Source organism: Podarcis tiliguerta (assembly GCF_965153285.1).
Source record: "Podarcis tiliguerta genome assembly, chromosome: 14".
Classification (NCBI taxonomy): Eukaryota; Metazoa; Chordata; class Lepidosauria; order Squamata; family Lacertidae; genus Podarcis; species Podarcis tiliguerta.
Window position 1 is genome coordinate 6,728,836 of NC_139547.1, and position 27,415 is coordinate 6,756,250.

General features: G+C 48.4%; 2 protein-coding genes across 4 annotated transcripts in view; one reads left to right on the forward strand and one right to left on the reverse strand.

The window, feature by feature from the left end:
• DUOX2 (dual oxidase 2) overlaps window positions 1-4,422 on the reverse strand; it is a 52,578-nt gene extending 48,156 nt beyond the window's left edge. Inside the window, exons 1-3 of the mRNA XM_083412947.1 lie at window positions 4,337-4,422; window positions 1,617-1,700; window positions 27-191 (exon numbers count right to left, since the gene is read on the reverse strand). Coding sequence (XP_083269073.1) covers window positions 27-191; window positions 1,617-1,700; window positions 4,337-4,415 — 328 coding nt within the window. The 5' untranslated portion in view covers window positions 4,416-4,422. The remainder of the gene's footprint in view (window positions 1-26; window positions 192-1,616; window positions 1,701-4,336) is intronic.
• Window positions 4,423-9,094: 4,672 nt separating this feature from the next.
• DUOXA2 (dual oxidase maturation factor 2) lies at window positions 9,095-26,674 on the forward strand. Of its 3 annotated transcripts, none has more exons than XM_083413187.1 (7): window positions 9,095-9,125; window positions 16,814-16,975; window positions 19,600-19,657; window positions 20,038-20,172; window positions 21,132-21,345; window positions 23,879-24,090; window positions 25,501-26,674. In XM_083413187.1, the coding sequence occupies exons 2-7, from the start codon at window positions 16,829-16,831 to the stop codon at window positions 25,701-25,703; spliced, it is 969 nt and encodes a 322-aa protein (XP_083269313.1). In that variant the 5' UTR covers window positions 9,095-9,125; window positions 16,814-16,828; the 3' UTR covers window positions 25,704-26,674. The 3 variants fall into 3 exon arrangements, with proteins under 3 accessions (XP_083269313.1, XP_083269312.1, XP_083269314.1); XM_083413186.1 differs by lacking the exon at window positions 9,095-9,125 and adding an exon at window positions 12,677-12,797; XM_083413188.1 differs by lacking the exon at window positions 9,095-9,125 and adding an exon at window positions 13,151-13,182.
• Window positions 26,675-27,415: the final 741 nt, after the last annotated feature.

The window sequence follows — 27,415 nt, forward strand, 5'->3', positions numbered from 1 at the left end:
CCATGACTCAAGAGTTCTCAGCTTACCAAAGAAGACGCCCAGCACAGTTCTGTTCTTCTGAGAGGGTGATCCAGAGTCCCCTCGTGCCGCCACATGGCTGAGTCTCCGTGCACTGGGGACATTTGGTTCCTGGGGGGCCTGGTAGACGCCGTCCGCATAGCTCGCAGGAAGGAGCCGCGACAACCATGATCCTAGTGGTGAGAAATCAGCATGTCAGCTTGCGGTAGCCAGCCGTGGGCAAGACTTAATTTTTGCAGTTAAGGGGTCTTAAAAATATGTCTCTGAGGCTGAGGAATCTGCAACTATCTTTGTGACTGGAGAACATTTAGCTTGGTGAGTCTACGTTAGATGAAGAAGCTCATACACTGCTTTTGGAAAACCAAAGAATTTAAATTTTACCTTCTGAAAACGTCAGTAATGCTAAATAATATTCATAATAATAAATAATTATAATATAACTGCAAGTACTTGGGACAAAGCATTTCTAATTATTTCTATGGAATTTACAGACATTTTACTTACCAAGCATAACTAAATTATATTAATTTGACCAAAATAACTTTTGAATTCCCCAAGTGATGTTATACACTTTTAGCACCCGTCATTTTTGGAAACTGAAAGCTGAAAAATTCAACACACCCTATTGAGGTCATGTGGCCAGAATGACTAAGCCTCTTCTGGCAAACCAGAGCAGCGCACGGAAACGCCGTTTACCTTCCCGCTGGAGCAGTACCTATTTATCTACTTGCACTTTGACGCGCTTTCGAACTGCTAGGTTGGCAGGAGCAGGGACCGAGCAACGGGAGCTCACCCCGTCGTGGGGATTTGAACCGCCGACCTTCTGATCAGCAAGCCCTAGCCTCTGTGGTTTAACCCACAGCACCACCCGCATCCCTAGCGTGTGTCTTAGGTGCTGTGCAAAGTATGTCCTGAGAAACAAGGAAGGAGATGGACGGCTGGACCCTTTGTGAAAGTGAAGCCACAACTGAGCCTGGGATTCTGCTCCTTTAAGACATGCTTGGATGCAGCGGTGAGCCTGCTGTGGAAGCAGGCTCCCCAAACTCTGATGCACATATGTGCTTCTGTGAACAGCTGGGAGGAAAAAAGTTGTGAAATGCACCAGGTGGAGGAACACAACTTCCCTGCTCTTTAATGCAGCATTGTGAACCCTAACCCAGGGTACCTCAGGGATCGCCTGGGCTCTTATATATCCCACCTCAACCCATTGCATGCAGGGCTGTTTCCAGTCCACCCAAAACAACACTGTTTGACTCGCTGTTTGCTGTAGTCAAATTTAATGATATGATTAATTCTCTTATTGACGTGTGGCTATTCCACACCATTTATTTAAGCATGAGTGTGGTGGAAACGTCATCAATAAGCGTGGTGCCGGTGGAGGGGGGAAAGTGTGAATTTAGGACTGTGAGGAGGAATGAAAAAGAGAATGCCGATCGCCTGCCTGATTTTCCATTCGTTTGCAGAAAGATCTGTGAACCGGCATAATACCATTTTGCAGAATTTGCCAATATTCCCCGTACACATGGACCCAGTGCTTGGCATCAGAAATGGCATTTGCAACAGTATTGGAGGCCTGAAAACCTCAGGGACACTCTCACCTGCCGAGTTGTGCCTGTGGTACATGAGGTTGTTGTACCAGCCGTCGTAACGCTGAATTTCCCAGTGGATATTCTTTTGGGCGCCTGAGAGTAAACCACACATGAAGGAAATGAAGTTATTGGAAGCACAGCCGGTTTTTCATGAAAAATCAGGGCCGATTAGGGAGTTGGCATTTGGAAGGTGCTCAAATTTTCGTATGTGTTGAACTGGCAATGTGTCTTCATGGTGGCCATACCTGGCAGGACTCTGCAACAGCCCCCTCTGGTTCAAATATATAACCATGGGAGAAGCTATGGAACTGGGATTTGAAGTTTACAGCATGTTATACATTGAAAGAAAATTATATGAAAGTGATGTATCGTTGGTATTTAAGTCCTAGTAAACTAGCTAAAATGTACAAAACCAGGTGAAATACATGCTGGAAATGTAAGGAAAATGAAGGGAACTTTTATCATATGTGGTGGACATGTAAGGTAGTACAAGAATTCTGGGAGATGATATATAATGAACTGAAAAATATGTTCAAAATAACCTTTTCTAAAAAAACCCGAAGGAATTCTAGGTGCCAAAATTCCAACGGATCAGAAAATACTATTTATGTATGCGACCACTGCTGCTCGGATGTTACTAGCCCACAGATGGAAAGAAGACATTGTCCCTACCACAGAAGAATGGCAGATTAAGTTGATGGACTATGCCGAATTGGCAAAAATAGAATAAGAAATCAGGAAGACCAAAATTTTAATAAGGAATGGGGAAAATATATAATTTACCTTACAAAACATTGTAAACAATTAAAATTATTAGTAGGATTGGAATGACACTTGTAGTCTAATGTTGAATTTTGGGTATGATGGAGATTAAAAAGATTTGGATTAATAGACAAGATGAAGGAAAAGGTTAATATAAGGACCCACAAAGGGGGAAGTCCAGGAGATTCTTTGGAATTCTCTTTTTATGTTGGTTGTGTGATAACTGTACATTTTTAAAACCTGAAAAACTAAATTTTTTTTAAAAAAAAGAAGAGAAAATATATGTATGGCTTAACTAAGCTCACCATACATTTAAACTACAGTGGTACCTCAGGTTACATACGCTTCAGGTTACACACACTTCAGGTTACAGACTCTGCTAACCCAGAAATAGTGCTTCAGGTTAGGAACTTTGCTTCAGGACGAGAACAGAAATTGTGCTCTGGCGGCGCAGCAGCAGCTGGAGGCCCCATTAGCTAAAGTGGTGCTTCAGGTTAAGAACAGTTTCAGGTTAAGAACGGACCTCCGGACCAAATTAAGTACTTAACCTGAGGTACCACTGTACTTTTATGCTACTATAGGCTGCTGGATTAGTTTGGTGGTCCATGTGGTTCAGCATCCGTTTCTCACAGTGACTAACCAGATGTCCATGGGACATGGCACCATCTCCTCCTGTGGTTTCCAGCAGCTGGTTTTCAGAAGCATTCTAGAACATAGCCTTCTCCTCCATGAACTGGCCTAGGCTGTCCAAGTTGGTGACCATCATTGCCAATTGTGGGAGTCAATGCCATAGCTTAACTATATTATGCCATGTGAAGAAGTCCTTTGTTTTGCCTCTCCTGAGCCTTCCAGCATTCTGCTTCACTGGATATCACATGGATTCTCATATGATGAAAGAGGGAGTAAAACTTATCTATCGGCTTCCTCTTCACCATGCATAATTTTATAGACTTCTATCATGTCACTTCTAACTTGCCATTCCTCTGTAAACTGAAAAGCCCAAAATGTTGTAACCTTTTCTCACAGGGTTAGAATCATGACTTCCCAAAAATTATAGGAACTGACTGTACTTTGTTAATGATCTCCTTACAACATTCGGTATTCCTAACATTCTCCATTTCCCAGGATTCTCTGGGGGAAGCCATGACTCTTAAGTGCACATATTATATTCCAGTGGAATGGAAATCATTTGATAGCTATGGGCACCTGTTAATGATCAAGAAAATGGAAGACTTGGCCACATTGTCTGTTTGAGAAAGCACCAAAAACAAGATCACTGTTTGGATCTAGTCTGCAGCAAAGTCTGCATGTGAACCGCAAGACTCACAATACCATCCTAACAAGAGTTAGTAAACAGTTAAGTTGAGTCGCGAACGACTCTGGGGTTCTGGCACTCATCTCGCGCTTTACTAGCCGAGGGAGCCGGCGTTTGTCCGCAGTCAGTTTTTCTGGGTCATGTGGCCAGCATGACTAAGCCGCTTCTGGCGAAACCAGAGCAACGCATGGAAACGCCATTTACCTTTCCTCCAGAGCGGTACCTATTTATCTACTTGCACTTTAATGTGCTTTCGGACTGGTAGGTGGGCAGGAGCAGGGACCCAGCAACAGGAGCTCACCCTGTCACAGGGATTCAAACTGCCGACCTTCCGATCGGCAAGCCCTAGGCTCAGTGGTTTGGACCACAGCGCCACCAGCGTCCCTCTAAATCAATCAAATCAACAAAAAAACCTAAGCGGTTTCCATAAAACAATGTGAAATACACTTAAGAACATTAAAAACAAGTAGACATGAAATGCATCACAATAGCGACAAATTTCTAAAACAAAATAGACATAATAAAATTGCACATCTGGGTAGGCTTGCCTTCAACAAAAAAAGTTCTTATCAGTCAAGTAACGGCTCTAAGAGGAAATCCGTTTTAGGAAAACCAATTATTAACTGGACAAGGAAAAGTTGGAGAGACTTACCAGTCGAGTGCCATAAACTTGCCAGGACAAACCAAACCAAAATAAAGGTTTTAGTTCCAGTCATGAGATCAGTCCACATTTCTTTGGGGGACGTTTTTCCTGAAAGACAAAAAATAAAAAAGGAGTTGCATCTTACAGTCCTGGAAAGCCTGAATACACATATGTCCATTTTGTGGTGCAGCGGTTAAAGCGTTGGACTAGGACCTTGGAGACCAGGGTTCAAATTCCCACTTAGCCCTGAAGCTCATTGGGAGCCCTGCCTCTCAGGCTAACCTACCTCACAGGGTTGTTGTGGGGACTAAACAAGGAGAGGGAAAACCTTTAGTTCCTTATAGAAAAAAGTGGGATATAAATGCAACATATAAACATATAAAATGACTCAGGTGGAACCTCACCAGGGGATGCCTTGGTAGTATTGCCCGTCCACAAAGTGAGCGATGCTTCCCTCTGGAAACAAACAGTGCCAAAGACAGAGACATTAATTTTAGATCTAGACATTTCAACTAAGCCCTTTTCTTTTCAGATTTTTGCACTGGTCCCCTGCAATGCAGATACATTGCAAATACCTAAAATCTGCCCCTCAGAAGGAAACCAATTCCTTTAGCTGGTTTAAATTCAGAAAAAAATCTATAAAACTTCTCATTTGCACATTTATTTGGGTGGAACCATCAATACTTATTGAAGAATTTGGAATATTTGGGCAATAATTGTTGGGAAGAAAGGAAGCATGGGTCATTCAAGATGGGCAATGGAAGCCAACTGCTATGGGGGGGGGGGAGATAAGCCCCACACTTGGACTTGAACCACTGCTCCCTTTGACAAACACTAACCATGCAATTCCACTTTTTCTTCCTGCAACCATGAGGGCCGGTTACCTTAAACCTGGGTTCTTACTCATGCAAAGCACATGGTCTGATATATATTTTCACACTCAGTACATATTACACATGTTCAAGTGCTAACCATTTTTAATTGTGTTATTAAAAAGAGCACCATCTATGAGTTTTAGAAGAAAGTAGCAAAGACAGAGTGCAGATACTCTTAAACGTAGCTGGAAAATTTGCATCTTTCCCATGCCTCCTATGCAGCAAATTTAAGATCTCTTTTGAAAGGATCCTAAGCCAATATCTAATGCAGCCAATGCAAGTATGCCTCTACAAATAATTATATACAGGAGATTTCCTCCTATAATTAACCATGAATACGAATGAGAGTAGATGTGACTGCTACCAGACAGTGTGGTGAGCCTAATACTTCTTGTGGGTGCAATTATCTGCAATCATGAATTTGTGCCCACAAAGTTTTTGAGAATGCTTTAGAGTTCCACTTGGGGAAGGGGGACATGATATGTCTAGAAGTAGTCTGATCCTTCTCTTCACAGACTGTTTAAAAAGGGGGGTTTGGGGGGGCTGGGGGAGACAGAGCAATTCAAGAGTTTTTGAATAGAACTGCCATAGAAGAAAGGAGATGTAGCCAGTATGGTTTGTTTTTATTACAAAAAACAGAACACCGCAAGTTTTGTGTTTTGTTATTTACAAGATTTGCTTTTCGTCCCCCATTTTAAAAAAATTCAAAGAGCTCCCTGAACACTTCAGCTGGAGTGGTATCATGCTTGAATGCTGTTTCAGCTTGAGAGCCCCTGCAACTTTCAAAAGTCCTCTTTAAGAAGTTATCAAAATGAGGCGGGGTGTGTGTCAGAGAAATGAGACAGTGCGTCACTTTATTATTATATGGGCATGAGAGTGCCTATATTGGAGTAGCTACTAAGTGGATTAAACCACAGAGCCTAGGGCTTGCCGATTAGAAAGTCGGCGGTTCGAATCCCTGCGACGGGGTGAGCTCCCGTTGCTTGGTACCTGCTCCTAGCAGTTTGAAAGCACGTCAAAGTGCAAGTAGATAAATAGGTACCGCTCTGGCGGGAAGGTAAACGACGTTTCCATGCGCTGTTCTGGTTCGTCAGAAGCAGCTCAGTCATACTGGCCAAATGACCCGGAAGCTGTACGCCGGCTCCCTCGGCCAATAAAGCGAGAAAAGCACCGCAACCCCAGAGTCGGCCATGACTGGACCTAATGGTCAGGGGTCCCTTTACCTTTACCTTTAAGCCCCAGCCCAGAGGCCAGCTCAAGCCCCACCTTTGGTGGCTACAACAGCAAAATCACAGTTTAAAAACTTAAACAGGCATAACCTTGGGGCTCTGTCAAGCTCAGCATCCTTAACAGAATGTAATATGCCCCCTCACTGATAATCAGACTGATCATTAGATGAGTGGAAATTACCCATTTTTAAACCTAGACCCCTGTACAGATGGGCAAAAAAGTCAATCCATTTCACTTGTAAAGGCCAAACCTATTAATTCATGCTTTCCAAAAACAATGTGAGAATCCAAAGCACAGCTGCCCTTTGAAATTCGCAGTTTCCTGACCAGCTCTTGTGGTAAACAGAGGTTTAGCTCCACCTGGAGACAATTTTTCATAATAGCAGCCTTGACCAGCCCTGGGATCTCTGGCAATATAAAAGTAGAGACTCTGTATAACTTCCAATAAACCGCATTATCCTGCCATCTATGTGTAAAGCCTTATGGGATCTGCAATAAGGCACCTAGGGGTGCAAAGGTGCTCACAAAGGCTTTCACTCTCCTTCCTTGAAGGTTTTAAAGCAGGGGTTGGATGGCCATCTGTCATGGATGCTTTCGTTGAGATTACTGGACACTGAGGTCCAGTGCCGAGGGCCTTCTGGCAGTTCCCTCATTGTGAGAAGCAAAGCTACAGGGAACCAGGCAGAGGGCCTTCTCAGTAGTGGCGCTCACCCTGTGGAACACCCTCCCATCAGATGTCAAAGAGAAAAACAACTACCTGACATTCAGAAGACATCTGAAGGCAGCCCTGTTCAGGGAAGTTTTTAATGTGTGATATTTTAGTGTATTTTTGGTTTCTATGGAAGCCGCCCAGAGTGGCTGGGGAAACGCAGCCAGATGGGCGGGGTACAAATAAATTATTATTATTATTATTATTATTATTATTATTAATTATTATTACTACTGTATTGCACGGGGTTGGAATAGATGACCCACGGGGTCCCTTCCAGCTCTGATTCTATGACTTAACTGGGTTGTTGAGTGATGAGTCAGGTGGTTGGAAAGAAGAGGGTGGGAGAAAGATATAGGGGTGGTGGATGGAGGGAATGCAGAAAGGAGAAAAACCAGTCTCTCTCCAAGCAGGAAGGAGGAGAGAGAGAGATGAAAATCTGGGGCTTTCCCATATCCATTCTGCAAAAGGGAAGTGCAGGTTATTTGCAGTCTATTGCAGCAATATTTGCAGGGTTGGGGCGGAAGGGATGCTGAGATTTACTGGTCAAGTTTAGAAGCCTTGGGCAATCATCTCCTTGCCAATTTCAAGGTCCAAACTACAAGGAAACAGGCGATAATATTTACTTACACGGGGTACACAGCTCGGTATCTTAACCGATGAGGAAGAGCTGTGACAGTAAAAGGAGTGGGAGCTGACAGAGGCACTATGACACCCGTCCTAACACTGTCTCAAAAAGAAGGAGGAGATAAAAGTCCAGAAAAGTTACTAGCCAACAAATGCAATCTAGAATTGTCACTAGCCCAGACACTAGCCAACTTGCCCAAAAGTACTTTCCAGTATACAAAGCTATGCCATTTGTGGTTCCCATGCCATAAAGATGGCAGCAAATGAACAACATGAATAGTCAAAGGTGCACTGCTGTCATAGAGACATCAGCCCTTAGTTGCTCTGCACCAGGAGTGGGGAACCTTTGACCGCCCACCCCCCATGTTGTTGAATTACAAGTCCCATCAAGCCCTAGCAAGCATGGCCAATGGGCAGGGATGATGGGAGTTGTAGTTAAGCAACAGTGGGTGTACCACAGGTTCCCACCTCCTCGGCACCCAAATGGCCACCCCACAAGGGCTTTGATCTGGGGTTCCTTTCAGCTGCTTTTAAATTTTCAAAGGGTTGCTCAGCCAAAAGGCTTAGCGATTGCTTCCCATTTCTGTAGTGCAGGGATGGTTGAACTTGTGGCTTTCCATATATTGTTGGACCACAACTCCTGCCAGCCCCAGCCAGTGTGGCAAACGGGCACAGAGGACAGAAGTTAGGAATCCATCCTTACTACTACTACTACTACTACTACAACTAATAATAATTTATTCATACCCCACCCATCCAGCTGGGTTTCCCCCGTCACTCTGGGCGGCTGCCAACAGATTAAAAACAGAATAAAACATCACACATTAAAAACTTCCTTAAAAACTTCTACTGTCTTCTCTGGGAACCCAGTTAGGTGGTCAACTTCAACACTGCAACATGAATGCCTGCACTTTCTAGATTTGCATCTGTGTGCTTTCTTTCGCAAGACAAACCGATTTCCGCCCTGCTCCAGTGAATACTGCAGCATATGAACGGTTTTGCTTTTTCTAGCACCCTTGGCCACTCTAACTATTCCACACCGCCAGTAAGGATGCTTCAGCCACCCCTTATGTCTCCTTTTGTTTGGCTTCCTAGACTTCTTCTGACCCGGGTCCTTGGGTCCAAATGTGGCCCTCCAGGCCTCTCTGCTTGGTCACCCGGACTCTTCCAAGCCACATCGTCTCTCCACAGGCCACATCCATTCTCTTGGGCCCTGTTTTGTACTCTCCTCAGGCACGTTTTTTGTTTTTTGTCTGCCTGGAATGTGTCATTGCTTTCAGGCAAGGTTTCTTGCTTGGCTGGATGGAGAATGGAGAACAGTGTGTGACAGTGCGGAGAAACAAGCCATTTATACAAAGGTAAAATTTATATTAATTACTCTAACCACTTTCGTCTGTGGCCCCCAGAAAGTTCCCCAGAAAATAATGTGGCCCTCAGGCTGAGAAAGTTCTACATCTCTGCTCTGGGCAAATATATTGTCACTGGGACTATATTATGTTTTTGGCTGCCAGAGTCAGTAAATGTCCTGACATCTATCCACCTTGCATTTATTTAACTCTAAAAAAATGGGGTTATATTTATGCTCAAAGCAAGAGGAACCTCAAACAAAATATTACAGCAAAGACTGCTCCTGTTCAGGATTCCAACCAGCCAGCCATGCCCCCTTGCAAAGTACTCCATTACATTGCTCGTCCCCCATGTTTTTTGTTCTCTCCATTCTACCTGCCCCCACCAAAAAGGGTGTTTTGTATGTCCGCTACTTCCCTCTTGTGCAAGTGTCGAAGTGCTGATTTGGCTACATAAAGGTTGTAGCCAATGAACTTTTACTCAGAGTAGAGCCACTGAAAATAATGGACCTATATTAGTCATGCCCGTTAATTTCAATGTGTCTGTTCCTAGTAGGAGTCATATTGGCAACTCTAAGAATCCTCACTCAGAGAATGAGCTTCCTGTTAGTATATAGGATTCTATACCAATGAGCCCCACATACTGTACTCTGAAAAGGGTCTTCAGGTCAAGTGGCTTCCACTGACTATAACCTCTTGGGTGCTGTCTGAACTATACATTTAATGCAGGACCACAGCACTTTAAACGACAAATAATTCTGGTAACTGTAGTTAGATAAGTCTCCTAAAATTTCTCAGCGCCCTTAACAAACTACAGTTTGCAGGATTATTGGGGCAAAGCTATGACTGCTTATGATCCTGCTTAAAATTTATAGTGCAGATGGGGCCTTCCTTGCTCCATTTTCAAGAAAAGCATTTACTTTGAAGGTAGATCTTAACATACTCCTGCCTGCATAGATGCACTTCCTATTACTCCTCCAAGACTTGCAAATACAGTACTATGACGACAAAACGTTAAGAGTTCCGTGAACGCACTAGCAGAAGACAAGCAGTTCCATCCGTTTCACGTCAAGGAACTCTGTTGCAAAAAAGAGGCAGCTTTTGCTACTGACAACACACCCTTCATTCACAACTCTTCACAAAAGAATCTGAAAGGGTGTAGATAGAAACAAACAAACATACACACACAAAAAAGCAACTATATTTGTGTTGAATAAATATGTTTTGAAATAACCAGCAGGTGTGAGTCATTCTAAGGTGTGTGTACATTTGCAAGTGTTGAAACAAAAATCCCAGAAATTCAGGACATTCCTTCAACGTTATTGCACCTGATTGGCAAATGCAGTTAGAGGCATTTAAAGGGGGGGGGTGGGGGGGCCTTGAATCCTGGGTTTAGAAAAACACCAGCCTTCTGTTTTCACCCGGAGTGGAACCTCTTGCTTAAGGCAAATATCTCCTTACAGCATTGAATGTACTTATAAGTGTTACATCGAGTAAGTGGAAAGAACTAGCAAAGCTGGATGTCTGGAAGACGACATCCATCACAACTTGCCAGAAGACCTCATGGGCTACCTCACCTTGGGTACCACTCAAGAGTTCAGGCAGGCAAGCAAACTCAGGTAAGAACATCAGAATAGCCTGCTGGAACTGACCAATGGCCCATTAGTCCAGCATCCTGTTCCCACAGTGGCCAATCAGATACCCCAATGGAAAACCAGCAAGCACAACATTGAGCACAAGAGGCCTCTCCCCTCCTTTGGTTTCCAGCAACTGGTACCCAGAAGCATTGCTGCCTGCAATTATGGAAGTACACCATAGCATACAATGTTGCATACAACATTGGAAAGCAAAGCACAACGATCTATGGCTAGTAGCCATTCATACCCCTCTCCTCCATCAAGCTGGTGGCTATCATTGGAACCACAGGAGCAAGTCCCATAGCTGTCAATGTTTTCCTTTTTTTAAGGGAAATTCCCTTATTCCGAATAGGATTCCTCGCAAGAAAAGGGAAAAGTTGACAGCTATGAGCTTAACTATGTGTTGCATGAAGAAGTGCTTTCTTTTATCTGTCGGAAATCTTCCAAAATCCACCTTCATGGGATGCCCACAATTTCTAGCATTTTGAGAGAGGGAGAAAAACTTTTCTCTATCCACTTTTTCCGTGCCATGCATAAGGTTATCTATTTTTATCATGTTGCCTGTAACTTGCCTTTCCTCTAATTTTCTTTTTGAGCTGAGGAGACCAGAACTGTACACAGTACTCCAAGTACGGTCGCACCATAGATTTGTATAACCGCATTATGATATTGGCAGTTTTATTTTCAATTCCTTTCCTAACGATCCCTAGCATGGAATTTGTTTTTTGGTTTTTTTTATGGCCATTGGGTTGATATCTTCACTGAGCTATCTACTATGACCCCAAGGTTTTCCTCCTGGTATATCACCTCCAGTTCAGGCTCCATGAGCATATATGTGAAACGAAGATATTTTTTTTGCTCCAACATGCATCACATTGCACTTTTTTTGTATTGAATTGCATTTGCCATTTTACTACCCCTTTACTCAGTTTGGAGAGGTCTTTGGGACCTTCTTCATGTGGCGCATGTTTTCTACCACTGAGCTAAGGCCTTCCCACATCAAAAATCACCCCAAAATTACACTGCAGCAGTCAGAGTGCGCTACATGCTGGACCAAGCAATCAGGAAGGGAACCACACAACACATGTCACGGTTGATCCTGAAATGTGATTGGCACATATACAATGAATTCCAAGTCTGAATGAAATAGTATGTAGACCAAAGGGTGGCATCAGATAGAGTAAATATTAAGGAAAGCCAGTGTGATGTCCTCCAGATGCTGGCAGGCATATGCTGGCAGGGGCTGATGGGAGTTGTAGTCCTACACTGACTATCCCTAATATGCATGGATGTGCATGTAAATGCAGGCACTTGGTAGAAATTCCAGACTGCATCATATACAAAACGCCTGCACTGTTATTCTGTCCTCCAGTGGTGAAACTTAGCCATGCTTCTTTTTCCTTCCAAAGTAACAATGGGTAGGTAGAAGGCAATAAAACTGCCTTAAGACTTAAGAGTCTGCAAGTTCCTCTGTGTGTGTGCATGCTGGACGCAGTGCCGGATTTACGTATAAGCTAAACAAGATATAGCTTAGGGCCCCACTCTCTAGGGCCCCCCAAAAAAATTAAAGGAAAAAACAACCGGATGTACATTTTGAACATATAAGATAAAAAACAAATAAAATAAAACCTACATACAGCAACAGTGTTTTGCTTTGTGTAGGCTCCTATGATGTAAGTAATGGGAGCCTGCTAGCCTGCTCCCTAAAACAAGCATAGGCAAACTGCAGCCCTACAGATGTTTGGGATTACAATTCCCATCATCCCTGATCACTGGTCCTGTTAGCTAGGGATGGTGGGAATTGTAGTCCCATACATCTGGAGGGCTGGAGTTTGCCTATGCCTGCCCTAAAATGTCACACATAAAGGGCCCCATCACCTTCAGTAGCCCACAGAAGTGGAGAAGAAGGTTTCCCTAAGAAGAACAGTTCCCAGCGCGCACTTCCCACGGCTTCCTTTCTCGGGATCTTTGCCTTCGGGCAACGAAAAAGAGCTACGCTTGATCCTCGCGGCAGACGAGGAGGCGACCTGCTGCCTTCTTTTCCCAGGTGACCTGCTGCCTTCCTTTCCCCCTCTCGCCCGCTCCTTCCAACCCTGCTGTTCGCCCCGCGCCCCGGACACTCCTGTCCTGCCCCCGGCCTCGTCTACCTCACCTGAGCCGCTGCGCCTACTGCTGCTGTCGTCCTTGCCACCGCCGCTGACGCTTCTCTCTCCCCGGTGTCCGCGCACCACCGTCGCCGATGCGTCTGTCCGGAATGCCGCCCGTCCCGTCGGAGCCGGGCGGGGAGGGAGGGGCCGGGGCGGGGCCGAGCGCCTCATTTGCATGATGCCGGCCCGCGACCCTCCCGGCCGCTATATAAGAGCGCCGCCCAGCGCTGGGCGCCCACAGCCTGCTCTGCGCTCAGCTTAGACGGCGCCGCTGCAGCCACGCCGGTAAGTCTCCCGCATAGCGCCTTTGCCCGACGGGACGGACCCAAGCAGGGAGGAGGAGACGGCAAAGACCCCGCAAGTCTCTCTTCCGCGCCGCCACCTCCAGGGTCCCTAGACTGAGGCTCCAAAGGAGACTTCTAATCAGAGGTTGGATGGACACCTGTCATGTATGATCTAAGAGAAATTCCTGCATTGTAGGGGGTTCCCTCCAACTCTGTGATTCTGTAAGACAGAGCAAATCCATCCCTTTGAAGCGTTTTTCATGCTCAACTCCCTCCAGCCTCACGCGGGCAAGAGAAGCGAGTGTCTCTGGGCGCGCACAGGATGCGCAAGATGTTTAGTGTTCACAGATGCCCGCCGACCGTCACCAGAGGGTTTGAGCCGCCATGGGATCTGCTAATGCAGGGAGATTCCAAAGGTGGCAGCCAGACCCCTTTCTCAAAAGTGAATTTGACTCCAAACGGGACGCGGGGGGGGGGGGGGGATTCCCGTCGAGCCATACGTTGGAGATGGAAGGCTTTGTCTCTGAGCGTGCGCAGAGCGCTCCCACTTTTTTTTCTGGCCCCAGCAGGGAGCCTTAGGGGCAGTGGGTGCCCGTCAGTACCTTACCCGAGTGTTTTTAACCTCCCGATCCTCTCCTTTGGAAAACGGCGCTCTGCCGTCGGGGAAGACACGCGCCTCATACGTCTGCAGCCCGCCTCCCTTTCTATAAACCGCTTGCCGGCCCATTTACCGGCGGACTACCAAGCGCAATGGCTCCCTATTACCTCGAGGATCGGTGCCTACCCGGGGCTGGGGAGTGCGCTGCGGCGCTCGTGCCCTGCTCGAGGGCTTCCTCACAGGCGGCTGTTTTGGCCCTGGCAGAGAGGGACCTGCCCTTTGGGCTGGCCCAGCAGGGCTCTTCTTGTGTTCTTAAGGCGACCGGCTTTTCTTGAGCGGCTCCCGCCCGTCGAACATTTCCCATTGCCCAACCCTGCAGGGCGCGGTGGGGCGTCGCGCGTTTCGGGCTCCGCGTGGCCGCGGCACGGAGGACAAACAGCGGCTTCTCTATTCTGCGGTACCGCTGCCCCCCGCCCCCCCCCCCGCGGTCTGCAGCCTCAGATTTTCCAGACGCGGGTGGGTTTTCCCCAGAGGGTGGTGAGGCAAAGGGGTGTTGGACTCTCATCAGCGCCTGAGCCTCAAGTAGTCAAGTATGATGGGAGATGTAGTTCAGCGGTGAAGGCGGGCACCACGTTGGCTACCGCTGGGCTAGAGGGGGAAAAATATCACTCCCCGCTTTTAATGCCGTTGGTCGCGCGTCCTGATCGCCAAAATGCCCGATTTCCTCTTAAATTTTGACTGTTTGCTACCTGCGCTAACTTGAAGGATGGGGGCAGATGTGCATCACAGAGCAGATGTGAGCAGGAAGGGTTAATTTCGAGTTGTCATCTGCCACCGACCCGCTGCTACTTGGATGTAAATGAGCACACACACACACTTTTTTGTGTGGTGTTAGGTCCTCACCGTACATTTAAAGCTCTGCCCCCCCCCCCCCCGCCAAGAACTCTGGGAACTGCAGTTTATCACTGTTACATATCCCAGTGCCCTTATCAAACTACAGTTTCCAGGATTCTTTGGGAGAAGCTGCACACGTGCTTTAAATGTCCAGCAAGGATGTGGGAGATCTGAGTAGCTGACCATTGCTACTTTTTTCATCCCACTCTAGTTGCGTCTTTCATCACTACAACAACCCTGTGAGATAGGCGAAACCAAGTGGCAGTGACTGCCTAAGGCCAGTTGCTGTCATAGCTGGGTGGAGACTTGAACCTGATTTCCCCAGCTCCAGCCCAACTATCACCCCAAACTAGCTCTCAAAATTACAGCGGCTGTCATGTGTCCTGTATATTATTGTGTGCTTCAAGACTAGGGAGGTCAGGTGAACTTGGGTTTTCCTTTTTCTTTTTAGCATGAGGGGGCTATGTGATGTGGCACACAATTACACACACACACACACACACACACACACACACACCTTTCCAGTTCCTTTCTCCATAATATTCCTTATTTCAAAGTCTGAGGTCCTAATCTGATGTTAAAACCATCACACTGACTCTCACAACTCCAGGCGCTTCCCAGACCAAGGCATCCTCTCCAAAAGCGTGGGAAGATGATCAAAAACTTTATAGGATGCTGGGGAAACAGACAGTGATGGAGCTAAAACCTGTTCTTGGTCAGCAAACATTTCTCAGCTGATTTGAAGGGCCGCCCAACCTTTTGCCATGGGGCAGGTGGGAGTTATTAGCAGGGCTTGGGGCAGGGACAGTAGCCATGCCTTCTTCTTTGTCCGTGACTGACGGGCGTGACCTCTGTTTTCTTTGGCTTGCTGGCCATCTGCCCAGGCTGCCTGTTGAAGTTTGTATTTTTCAGCTACCCTACCTTGCAGGGCTGTTAAGTTTGTTTGTTTTGGGGTTTTTTAAGGGAGACACACCTCAAGCTCTTTGGAGTAAAGGTGGCATAAGAGTTAAACATACACTTGGCCTTTTCTGCAAAATCTCTCCAAGTCGCGTCATATTGCTGCAAAGTTTGTGTGCCACCCTCCAAACTATGCCAAGCCGTCGCAGGATTCCAGGGGGTTTCCATTGGGAAATCGAGGCACAGCAGTGCCTTTAAGAAATATAGTTTATTGTACACATATTTATATCTGGGTCTACTGTGGAGAAAGTTTGGAGCACTGTTTCTCAACCTGTGGGTCCCCAGATGTTGTTGGACTACAATTCCCATCATTCCTAGCCAACATGACCAGTGGTCAGGGATGATGGGAGTTGTAGTCCAACAACATCTAGGGACCCACAGGTTGAGAACCGCTGATCGGAGTATTACGGTACATCTCAAAAGGGGCTCATTCCCCAGAGCAGTGCAGCACCCGAGCCCAAGGCATCCTGCCTGCCATCTCTGTGCCTCTGTCTCTGCCTGCCAAGATGATCCTCCCTGCCTGGCCTCCGCCTGGAATCTGGCCCACTTTCGTTCTTCCCAAGAACCGCTGCTCCAAGCAGCTCCTCCCTCTGTCTTGCTCACTCCTTCTCCAGACCTGTTTCTTAAATCACAACATTTTTTCTGTGTCACATCATGCACCTTTGCTCCCATCACTTTGGCAACCTCCTCCCCTCACCAAGCTTGCCTGCTTGGTTGATGGTTTCCACTGAAGGGTTAATGACTTGCTTCCAGTGGCGTAGCGTGGGGGGTGCAGGGGGGCCGGCCGCACCGGGCGCAACATCTGGGGGTTAGGGTGCGCAAATCCACGGGTTAGGGGGCGCAAATTACTTGCCTTGCCCCGGGTGCTGACAACCCACGCTACGCCACTGCTTGCTTCTATGACTTTTGTCTTCTATCTTCCCAGGCATCTTCCCTTCAGCACTCCCAAATATTATCTAAATTCTACCATGAATTATCTTCTAACATTCACTAAAGCTGGCCGTTATGGGTGCCCTTTGCACACCAAACTCTGTTATCCCAGATTTGCAACAGTATTTTAGGTGGGCCAAATTAGCCCACCTGAGACATAAAGGATATCTGCGCATGGGACCAAAGGCACATGAGGCCTCAGCAGGTCTGGATCTGGGCAGCGTTTGATTCACCTTTCACCTCTGTCTTGCAGGTATCCTGCCTCAGAATGACGCTCTTTGATGGCATCTATCCCTTTTACCCCCAACCCAGGAAGCCCTTTGTCTTTGATGTGGATACCATCGTTGTAATTATTGTCTTCCTTGTAATTGCCTTCAGCTTCCTGCTCATCCTTCCTGGAATTCGGGGCAGAGCGGTGAGTACTGTTATTGAAGGAGGACCAAATCTTAGTAGTAGATTATCTGCTTTGCTAGAAGGTGGTCCCAGGTTCGCTTCCTGGCTTCTCCTAGCTTGGCTCAGAGAGAGTCACGCCTGAAAATGCTGGGAAGCTGCTGCCAACCGGTGTTGATAATGCGGGGTCAGAGTGTTGCTGCCATCCATCTGTGATGAGTGAGCCTTCAGGGGTGAAATCAAACCAGAGATCAACACAGGAGAGACATGTTTTGTTGCATTCAGTTGTGCTGCTACTGGCACACCATGATGTTTCTTCTCTCTGCACTCCTTCTGACGATCATTCCTCCCCTGGAGAAAGGCAGCTCCCTGTGTTGCCCTTTGTGCTCAGAAGAGCATATTATTGATCCCTGCAATGAAACGGCAATACGTTTGCATTCGTTTTAAGTGAAAAGCAGCCTCGGGAGGCTGCGATTTTGAGCAAAGGAGAGGCAGCAAAGGGGTGGCAGGAAGGAGAGATGGTACCCAACTTTGCTGTTAGAAGGAATTAGTATTTAAAAAGAAAAGGGCTTTGGAGCTATGTTCACAGCCTGTTGTGCATAGCACCATCTCCGTACTATGGCACAACTATCTTCAGTTATTTGGCGGTGTGTGGGTGTGCCTGTCTTTGTGTGCAAAGCCATAAAACCACAGAGACTTGCAGCTGCATGATGAAACTGTGAGTGAATGTTTATGCAGGAAAGGAAAGGGAGTGATCAGTGCTGGATTTAGGGTGGTGCGGGAGGTTTCTCACACAGGGTGCTGAGCTGAGGTGGGTGCATAATAATAATAATAATAATAATAATAATAATGCATAAATAATAATAATAATTAATAATAGTCATACCTTGGGTTAAATATGCTTCAGGTTGAGCGCTTTTGGGTTGCGGCGCTTGCGCATGTGCGGATGGTCAAAATGATGTCACGCACATGCACAGAAGTGGTGACCTGCGCAGGAGCAGGCATGGGTTACATTCGCTTCATGATGCGAACGGGGATCCGGAACAGATCCCGTTCGTATCTAGAGGTACACTGTAATACGGATAGCTGCTGAGAAGAATCATAAAAAAGCAACTGTACCCAAAGGAATTATTGTGAAAATAAATACTTAGGAGGAAAGCGCCAAATTTTGGCCTCGCTCAGGGTGCCATATTATCGAAGTCCACCCTGGCGGTGGGGAAGGCAGACTCAGTGGCAGCCTCCACAGTGGTTAGAGCCAGAATACAAAGGTATGATGTCACATTCTTAAAATGGAAAGGAAACATTAAAAAATAAAATCCTGGTAGTTTTATCAACCTTTTCAGGAGTACATTTCCTTCCCCGTCTCCCACCCTAAAAGAACTGGCATGGTGTATTCACAGGAGTCTGACCACCAGGGGGAGACAGACACTGTACTATGCTGTGTATTTATTATTACTGTGATTTTAGAACTACATTTCTGTCCCGCCTTTCCTCCAAAGATCTCAAGGCAGCAGGTGCGAAAGGCTCTCCCTTCTCCTCTGCTCTGTCCTCACCCCAGCCCTGTGAAGTAGACCAGACTGAGAGATAGTGACTGAGATTTGTAGCCGAGTGGGATTTGAAGCCAGGTCCAGCCTTAATTCAACACTCTTAATTCAGCATCCTACTGTCATGAAGCTGCTGGGGGCTGTGTTTAACCATCTCCTCTCCCCTGCTGCATTTTCCTGATCTCACCCCCCCCCCGAGCCCCACCCCTTAAACTCACAGAAGGGTGGGGGGAAATGCAGGTATCAGTATCATGTCTGCCTATATTCCAGGACATGATGAACAGGTCGACAGCACCCAGATACACATATCTTACCCCTATGTAGAGGGATCTGTACTGGCTGTCAAACAGGTATGGGGCCATATTCAGGGTGGCTTAGGACCGGGTTACTTTAAAGACCGCCTGCTCCTGTATGGATAGACCTTTGAGATCCCTTCGACACTTTGCAGAACACCTTGCAAACCATTATAGGGTGGGGACCCCCAAAGTGGGGCTTTTCTGCTGTTGCCCCAGGACTGTGGAATGCCCTCCACTCTGCCATACATGAAGCAGCAGCTGTCAGTTCCTTCAGGCATCTTTTTGCCCAGATCCTCCTTGATCCCTAAGATTGGACCCCATTTTACGTGTCTGAATTCTCTTGATAGCTTGCTTTATTTGCTTTTAGATGTTTTTATTCTGTGTTATTGGTTAGAGGCTGTATCTCTGTTTCAGTGGATGTTGGACTTGCTGTGCGTGGCTTAGTGGTGTTTTTTTCCTGAAATATGAAGCAGTTTGGAAATGCTTTTAATTAATTACCATAATTAGCAACTGGGGGAGGGGGAGTTTAGTTCAGGGAAACACAGACCCTGCTGATGCTGCTCAGTTAAAAAACTGAACTCTCTCCCAAAACTGTTGCTTTAAAGCAGCGATGCAGAGCCACCAGTTCATGGGCTAGATATGGCCCCTGGAACATTCCCACCCGGCCCCTTGCAAACCCTCCTTCCCACCCCCATGGCAAGTAGGGCTGGGTGGCGGCAGGAGCCGTGTAGAAGGGAGATGTAATTGTAACCCAAGTGAAAAGCAAATCCGCTTTCCCCCTTTGACTTTCTGTTCTCTTTTGCTGGCAGAGGCTGTACTGGCTTTTCCGGGTCATCGCAAGCCTTTTTATCGGAGGGGTCATCGTTGGTGAGTCCCCTTCTCCATCTGACCTCAGCAAACCTCTCCGTCTTTGGCCTTCGTTTGTGCTCACATCCACGCTGTGGATTTAAAGTCCCCTCCCCAAAAAGAGTCCTGGGAACTGTAGTATGTTCAGGGTGCTGGGAATTGCAGTTTTGCACAGGGTAAAACAGCCATTTCCCAGGATTCTTTGTGAGAAGCCGCGTGCCTTAAAAGTGTGGTGTCGACCCTGACCCACATTTGCAAACCTTGGCTGCTAATCTGTGATTGCAGAGGATGGTGGCGTGTGGAACTAAAGGGGTAAATTCTGGGGGAACCGCCATCCCAAAAGAGGGCGGGCAAGACTCTCCTGCGCCCGACACTCACAGAGTCTTTCCTCACCTTTGCAGCTGTCCACTTCACCTCTGACTGGGAGAGGGCACAGGGAACAGCGATCACCACCTACAAGTCTTTCAGCCCAGCTAAGGTCCATGCAGAGATTGGGCTGCACGTCGGTCTGGCAGGACTCAACGTCACTCTAGTTGGTGAGTCTGGGGTGCCAACATGGGGGGGGGGGGAGTCCTAACAGCGCGTTTCCGGATGTGCCCCAACATTTCACAGTCCTATCAGTTCCAGCTACAGTATTTACAGGACCACCTCTCCTGGTCTGCCCTGCAGAGGACCTTGAGGTCCATGAATAACCATAGTTTAGAGGTCCAGGTGCCATGCCTGGGGGGGGGGTGACAAGAAGGCACCCCACGGCGGTGTGAGCAGCCATCACGCTGCTGCAACCCCATGTGGAGGATCCTCCGTTCTTGGCTGCAACCATGAGCAGAGGATCCCAGCACTGGCAACAAACTGCTATATACAGCATACGTACGTAGCAACGTCGCACATGTGCTGTACATAGCAGTTTGCCCCCGGCGCTGCTCCAGTGCCATACAGATGGCATTGGGATCCCTCCATCACCGCTCCAGCTGCATGTAGAGGATCCTCCATTCTCGGCTGCAGCCGCAAGCAGAGGATCCCGGCACCGTCCATATGGCACTGGAGCGGCGGCAAACCGCTCTATGTACAGCGCATGTGTGGCATCGCTACATACGCCGCATGCGTCGTATTTAGCAATGCCGCACATGTGCCCTACGTAGTGACGTCCCACCCCAGGTGTCACGATGCCTTCATTTGCCCGTAGCTACGCCTGCCAACCTAGCAGTTCGAAAGCACCCCTGGGTGCAAGTAGATAAATAGGGACCGCTTACTAGCGGGAAGGTAAATGGCGTTTCCGTGTGCGGCTCTGGCTCACCAGAGCAGCGATGTCACGCTGGCCACATGACCCGGAAGTGTCTGCGGACAGCGCTGGCCCCCGGCCTCTTTGAGTGAGATGGGCGCACAACCATAGAGTCTGTCAAGACTGGCCCGTACGGGCAGGGGTACCTTTACCTTTACCTTACCACTTCAAAAAACCCAGCCCTTCCTTGGACGCTAACCAATCTTGCCTCCGCAGGAAGCCCCGTGGAACAGCTCAATGAAACGATCAACTACAACGAGCATTTCTCCTGGTGGTTTGGGGCAAACTACGACAACGACTTTGACGAAGGCTTGGAGCACGGCCTGCCCAGCCCCATCCTCTACGTGGCAGAAAAGTTCACCGGGGACAGCCCCTGTGGCCTCCATCACCTCTACAGAATGGCAGGGCACTATGCGTCAGCCACCCTGTGGTGAGTGGGCCTCGCCAGTCTCCTAAATGGGGGGGGGGGGCCTCACTGCCTTCCCCCAACCTTGCTTGCCCCAGACATCTTGGGACTCCAGAAGGAATGGGGGGGGACCATTTGAGACCAGCAAGCCCAGGCTCTTATCTCCCCATCGCCTTGTGGGTGGAACCCTGCCCCCAATCACCAAGTCACATTATTTTGCCCATGGGGGTCTTCAGAAGCCCCTTTCAAAGCACTGCTTTGCACTGAACTTTGAAAGGAGCTTGAAGTGATCAGACATCAGCCTCCACCAGCCTGACCAATGGTCGGGGGTGATGGGTGCTGGAGTCACAGGAGCATCAGGGGTGGGCACTGGGGTGAAGAAGGCCAACTTGCTGGTAGGCTCTGCTTCCAGGGCTTCAGACAGAAGATCTTTCCAAAAGCTGCTTAGCTGAGTTTTTGGGTGGAGATGCTGCGAATTGAGGCCTGTTTCCAAGGTGGCGTCAAGTCTAAAGTCAATTTAGCCATGAAATGTTTTGCACCAGTGGGGTGGTGGTGTGCAGGATAATGCACGAGAACATAAGAAGGGCCCTGCAGGATCAGGCCCCTGGCCCATCTAGTCCAGCCTCCTGTTCTCACTGGGGAAAACCCCAGATGCCTGAGGGAAACCTGCAAACAGGCCCCAATCCCAAGAGCCCTCTCCCCTCCTGAGGTTCCCAGAAACTGAAATTATTATTTGTCGCATTTATATCCCAAGTTTCTCTCTGTGAAGCTCTGGGTGGCTTCCATAGTTCTCCCCCTCCCCCATTTAACCCCCACATCAACTCTGCAAGGTAGGTTAGGCTGAGAGGCAGTGACCGGCCCAAGGTCACCCAGTGAGCTTCATGACCGAGTGCGGATTCGAATCCTGCCAGCCCCTAGTCCAACACTCTAACTGTTAAGCCACCACTGGCTCCTATTCAGAATTCGGAAGCTCTACTGCTTCTGTCCATGGAGACACAGCATAGCCACTGTGGCTGGGAGCCATCAAGAGCCCCCTCCTCCTCCTCCTCCAATTTGGCCCGTCCTCTTCCAAAACCATCCAAGTTGGTGGCCGTTGCTGCTGCCTCCTGCAGCAATGAGTTCCATAGTTTAACCATGCACTGCATGATTAATAATAATAATAATTTATTATTTGTACCCCACCCATCTGGCTGGGTCTCCCCAGCCACTCTGGGCAGCCTCCAACAAAGATTAAAAATACATTAAAATGTCACACATTAAAAACTTCCCTGAACAGGGCTGCCTTCAGATGTCTTCTAAATGTCAGGGAGTTGTTTATCTCTTTGACATCTGATGGGAGGGTGTTCCACAGGGCGGGCGCCACTACCGAGAAGGCCCTCTGCCTGGTTCCCTGTAACTTGGCTTCTCACAGAGAGGGAACCGCCAGAAGGCCCTCGGCGCTGGACCTCAGTGTCCAGGCAGAACAATGGGGGTGGAGATGCTCCTTCATGTATACAGGGCCGAGGCCGTTTAGGGCTTTAAAGGACAGCACCAACACTTTGAATTGTGCTCGGAAACGTACTGGGAGCCAATGTAGGTCTTTCAAGACCGGTGTTATGTGGTCTTGGCAGCCACTCCCAGTCACCAGTCTGGCTGCTGCATTCTGGATTAGTTTCAGTTTCCGGGTCACCTTCAAAGGTAGCTCCATGTAGACTGCATTGCAGTAGTCCAAGCGGGAGATAACCAGAGCATGCACCACTCTGGCGAGACAATCCACAGGCAGGGAGGGTCTCATCCTGCGTACCGGATGGAGCTGGTAGACAGCTGCTCTGAACACAGAATTGACCTGTGCCTCCAAGGACAGCTGTGAGTCCAAAATGACTCCCAGGCTGCGCACCTGGTCCTTCAGGGGCACAATTGTCCCATTCAGGACCAGGGAGTCCTCCACACCTGCCCACCTCCTGTCCCCCCAAAACAGTACTTCTGGCTTGTCAGGATTCAACCTCAATCCAGTAGCTGCCATCCATCCTCCAACCGCCTCCAGACACTCACACAGGACCTTCACCACCTTCACTGGTTTCGATTTGAAAGAGAGGTAGAGCTGGGTATCATCCGCATACTGATGAACACCCAGCCCAAACCCCCTGATGATCTCTCCCAGCGGCTGCATGTAGATGTTGAAAAGCATGGGGGAGAGGACAGAACCCTGAGGCACCCCACAAGTGAGAGCCCAGGGGTCTGAACACTCATCCCCCCCCACCACCACTTTCTGAACACGGCCTAGGAGGAAGGAGCGGAACCACTGTATAACAGTGCCCCCAGGAAGAAGGCCTTCCCTTTTGCCTGCCCCCTGAATCTCCCAACATTCAGCTTTGGGTTGCCAGTCACTTTGTGGCGCAATGGATTGCGCCGAGAATTCCCTCCATCGCAGATGCTGCGTTGGGTCTTCTCTGTCCCGCAGCGTGAAAACCCTCTCCTCCCCATGCAGCCCCTAAACCGGTTGACCTTCTGCCCGTGGAGCAGGTCTCTTCTCCTCTGAGCTGCGATAAATGGCGAGCGCTTTGTCTCTTCCCTGCAGGGTTGCCTTCTGCTCCTGGCTGGTCTCTAACATGCTCTTCTCCATGCCGGTCCCCGTCTATGGCGGCTACATGACCCTCGTCACAGGCGGCTTCCTCATCTTTGCTCTACTCTCTTTCTCCACCGGGAGGAGTGCTTCCTGCGTCATCCAGTTCGGCCCCACCTCCTTGCAGCTCGCCTATGGCGCATCCTTCTGGCTGACGCTGGCCACAGGTGAGCTGCTCCTAAGGTTCACAGATTTTTTCCAATGAATCCAGGGACACTTTTCAACTTCAATGGATTTTGGATGGGGACTGGTTTGTAAATCCAGGGACTGTCCCCGGGAAATGGGGACGTCTGGTAACCTGAGCTTCTCCTCAGTGGCTGGGGTTCAGAGCAACCTCTGCCTGGCCCCAAACAACCCCAGTCGCCTGCCTTCTCATTGATGACCAGTCCAGGGGAAGGCTCTGCTGCCATTTTCCTCCTCAATCTGTGGTGCCCCACACGGTGCAAGGCAGCGGTGCGGCAGGTGGGTGTGCTGTGTGTGGCGGTCAGCTCAGCGGGATCCCACCTTCGTCGCCAGTGAAATATACTCGGAGTCGAGAGTGGATTTCATGCTCTTTATTCAGCTCATAGTGGTGAGGAGGAATGGCTGCTTTATATACATTATTTACACAATGGGCCCCATGTGATTGGCGAATTCCGGGATTCTCCTGTAGGCCAATCAGGTTGTGGATTCACTTCCACCTGGAGCTGGATTGGGTGGCTCCTGTGGACCAATCAGACTGCTGCATTTTGGATCCTATTCAACTCAGTACATAACAGAGGAGGGGGCAAAGCCTGAATCATCATCATCATCATCATCATCATAATTAATGAGTTGTCTCTGCCAGCCGTATGTTCTGGCTTCCACCCTACCAGTCCCAAAGGGTAGCAGCATCCTTCATGGTGTGAACCTCACCACCAAGTGGGGCTTTGGACCCAAGCTGCCCTAGTCCAACTCTAACCACTGCACCACACTGAATGATATAGTAATTGTGCACCCTACAGCATGTGTGCACGGTTCCAACACTGAATTGAGAATGACACAAGCAGCGCTGGACCAGTGTTGGTTGCTGTCACCATGGACCATGCAGATGGTCTCTTGTGAGTCTACTTGCACATGTAGTTATGTGGATGGGCACCCTATTGTTGCACAGAACCCAGGATGGGAGATCCTTGCAGAGAATTCATGGTTGTCTGTTGACACATAAAACTCAGTGTTTATTATCTTTGGGGGGGGGGGACTGTTACCAAGAATAGACTGTCAACTATTGGAAGTGAATACTGGGGATCAAAGCATTAACATATAAAGAGCACAAGTTATCCAGGCAAGCAAAATAATAATAATAATAATCAGAGTTTCAAGCAAAAGTGCTTGAGAAGGGTACAAAGCTGGTTAGGGGGAGATGTTATGGAAGACCTGGAGGAACTTCATTTGAGCCTGAGGTTCCCCACCCGCTGCTCTACAAACTCTCAACTTTATTAAACTGAGCATGAAAACAAGCATGGATGCATCAAATCTGCCCTTCCGGCTTCCTTCCTTGCCAGCAACAAAGTCTGTCTTTGGTTCACTAACTGACTGTCCGTCTCTGTGTTTTCCAGGGCTGCTCTGCTTCCTGATCGGAGCCGTGGTGATAACGCTTCACTATACCTGCCCTGACCTCCTAAAAGCCTTCTTTGACCTGTGTGAGGATGAAGAGGAGGAAGAGGGGATGCTGGGAGAAGTGTACATTAACCCCCACTATGCTCGAACGAAGGCAGCTCCTTCGCCAGCCAATTTGAGGCTGACCATCATGGACAGCTAGAGCGAAGCTTGTGGTGGGACCTTCCGGACCTGTTCTTCCAACAGGGACATTGGTTGTGATCTGCCCTGGCATAGCCAGCAGAGAAGAATGACTCTGTCCTATGCACTGATCCTGAAAAGGGGGAGCTGGAAGCTGGGCTTCTTCGCTGCCCACAGCCTTCGGCAGCTGCAGTTCAGCAGCCTTGTTTTTATTAAGTCTGGAGAACAACTGGAAAGCACTTTGCTTGTTTTGTTTGGGTAATGCCTCCAACCAGTGGTGGCTGATGCCCAGTGAGACTGGTAAGGCGGGAAGCAGGGGAGTCTGCATGCCGAGTCCCAAAGAGAACCCTGAGGCCGGGAGCTGGTGGTTGCTCCTTGAGGTGGATGGAAAGGGGGACCCAGCTGAGAGCAGACTGCAGTTGAAGTAGTGCCCCTTTTGCCCTGATGGGTCCATCTCCATGGCCACCAACCAAGGGATGAGCATGGAGAAGTTACAGGCAGAGGACAACTGAGTCCAGAAGAGGAGGCAGGCTGCAGGGAAGGGTTCTGTTAAGCTAGTGCTGTTAGGTGAATGGACAAGACTCAGAATACTTGCTGGCTGGGGTCAGTGGGAGATCTGTAGTTCAGCAGCAACTGGAGGGCCAAAGATTCCCCGCCCCTTGTGCAGCCCCTCACCTGAGCAACAAAAATTTATTGGAAAATGTGCCTAAACCAATGTATATAAAGCAGGCGTTGCTGTTTTGCTCTTGGTGGGAGACAAAAACCACCAAGTAGAATGTCAGAAGTAGCTCTCAAGACTCACACAGGATGCGGAACTGAACCCTCTTGCACCTTGACTGATTCCTAAGCATCTCAGACTTCGGCACAGCTCTCTTTCAACAGCAACCTCCATGTAGCACTTCAAAAGCAGTGAGTACATCCCAGGAAAGGCCCTTTCGGAGCTCGTTGATGTTACATTTTGTGTTTGTGTAGTAAACTGACTTGTTAATAAAACTGTAAAAGCCATTTGTGTTGTATGCCAATGTGTCTGGGTGATGCATCATGAGGTTTGTACCTTGGAAATATTTGCGCCAGTGCTTCTGTTTTGATACTCAATTGGAGCGTTTTTGTTCATTCTAGCCTTCCCCAAAATGTAGTCTGAAACGCACAGAGGGCACCAGGTTGGGGAAGGCTGGTTTTTACCCAGCATGAGTTGCCTGTGGCCATTTTGACATTATTGAATTCCAACTCCTATCAGCCCTAGCCAGCAGAGCCCAAGGGTCAGGGGAAATGGAATATGTCGTTCAAGCATTTAGAAGGCCACAGTTTTCCACTTGTGGTTTATAAAGTACTATTCCTGATGCAATTATGTATAGTTTGCAGAGGCATAGCAAGGTCAGGTGCTACCCAGTGTGGAAATGTTTTTGTCACCCGCCCCCCCATCAGCGGCCCGGGGTAGGCTTGGGAGTTGTGGGCGGGTGGTGCGCCCAATGTCACCCCCACCCCTCTTCCTACGCCTTTGATGGTCAAGCTGGGTCAACTGGACTTGGGTTACTTTAAACCAGGGTTAGCCAGCCTGGTGCCAGCTAGGTGTTTGGCCACAACTCCCCCAATCTGTGGCCAGTGGCTAGGCTGCCTGAGGCTGATGGGAATTAAGAGTCCACAATGGCTGGAGGCCACCAGGTTGGCTCTCCTGGCTTTCTGAAGTACGTTAAGATTATGTGCACCACTGCAGTGGTTGTGGCTAAAGCGTTG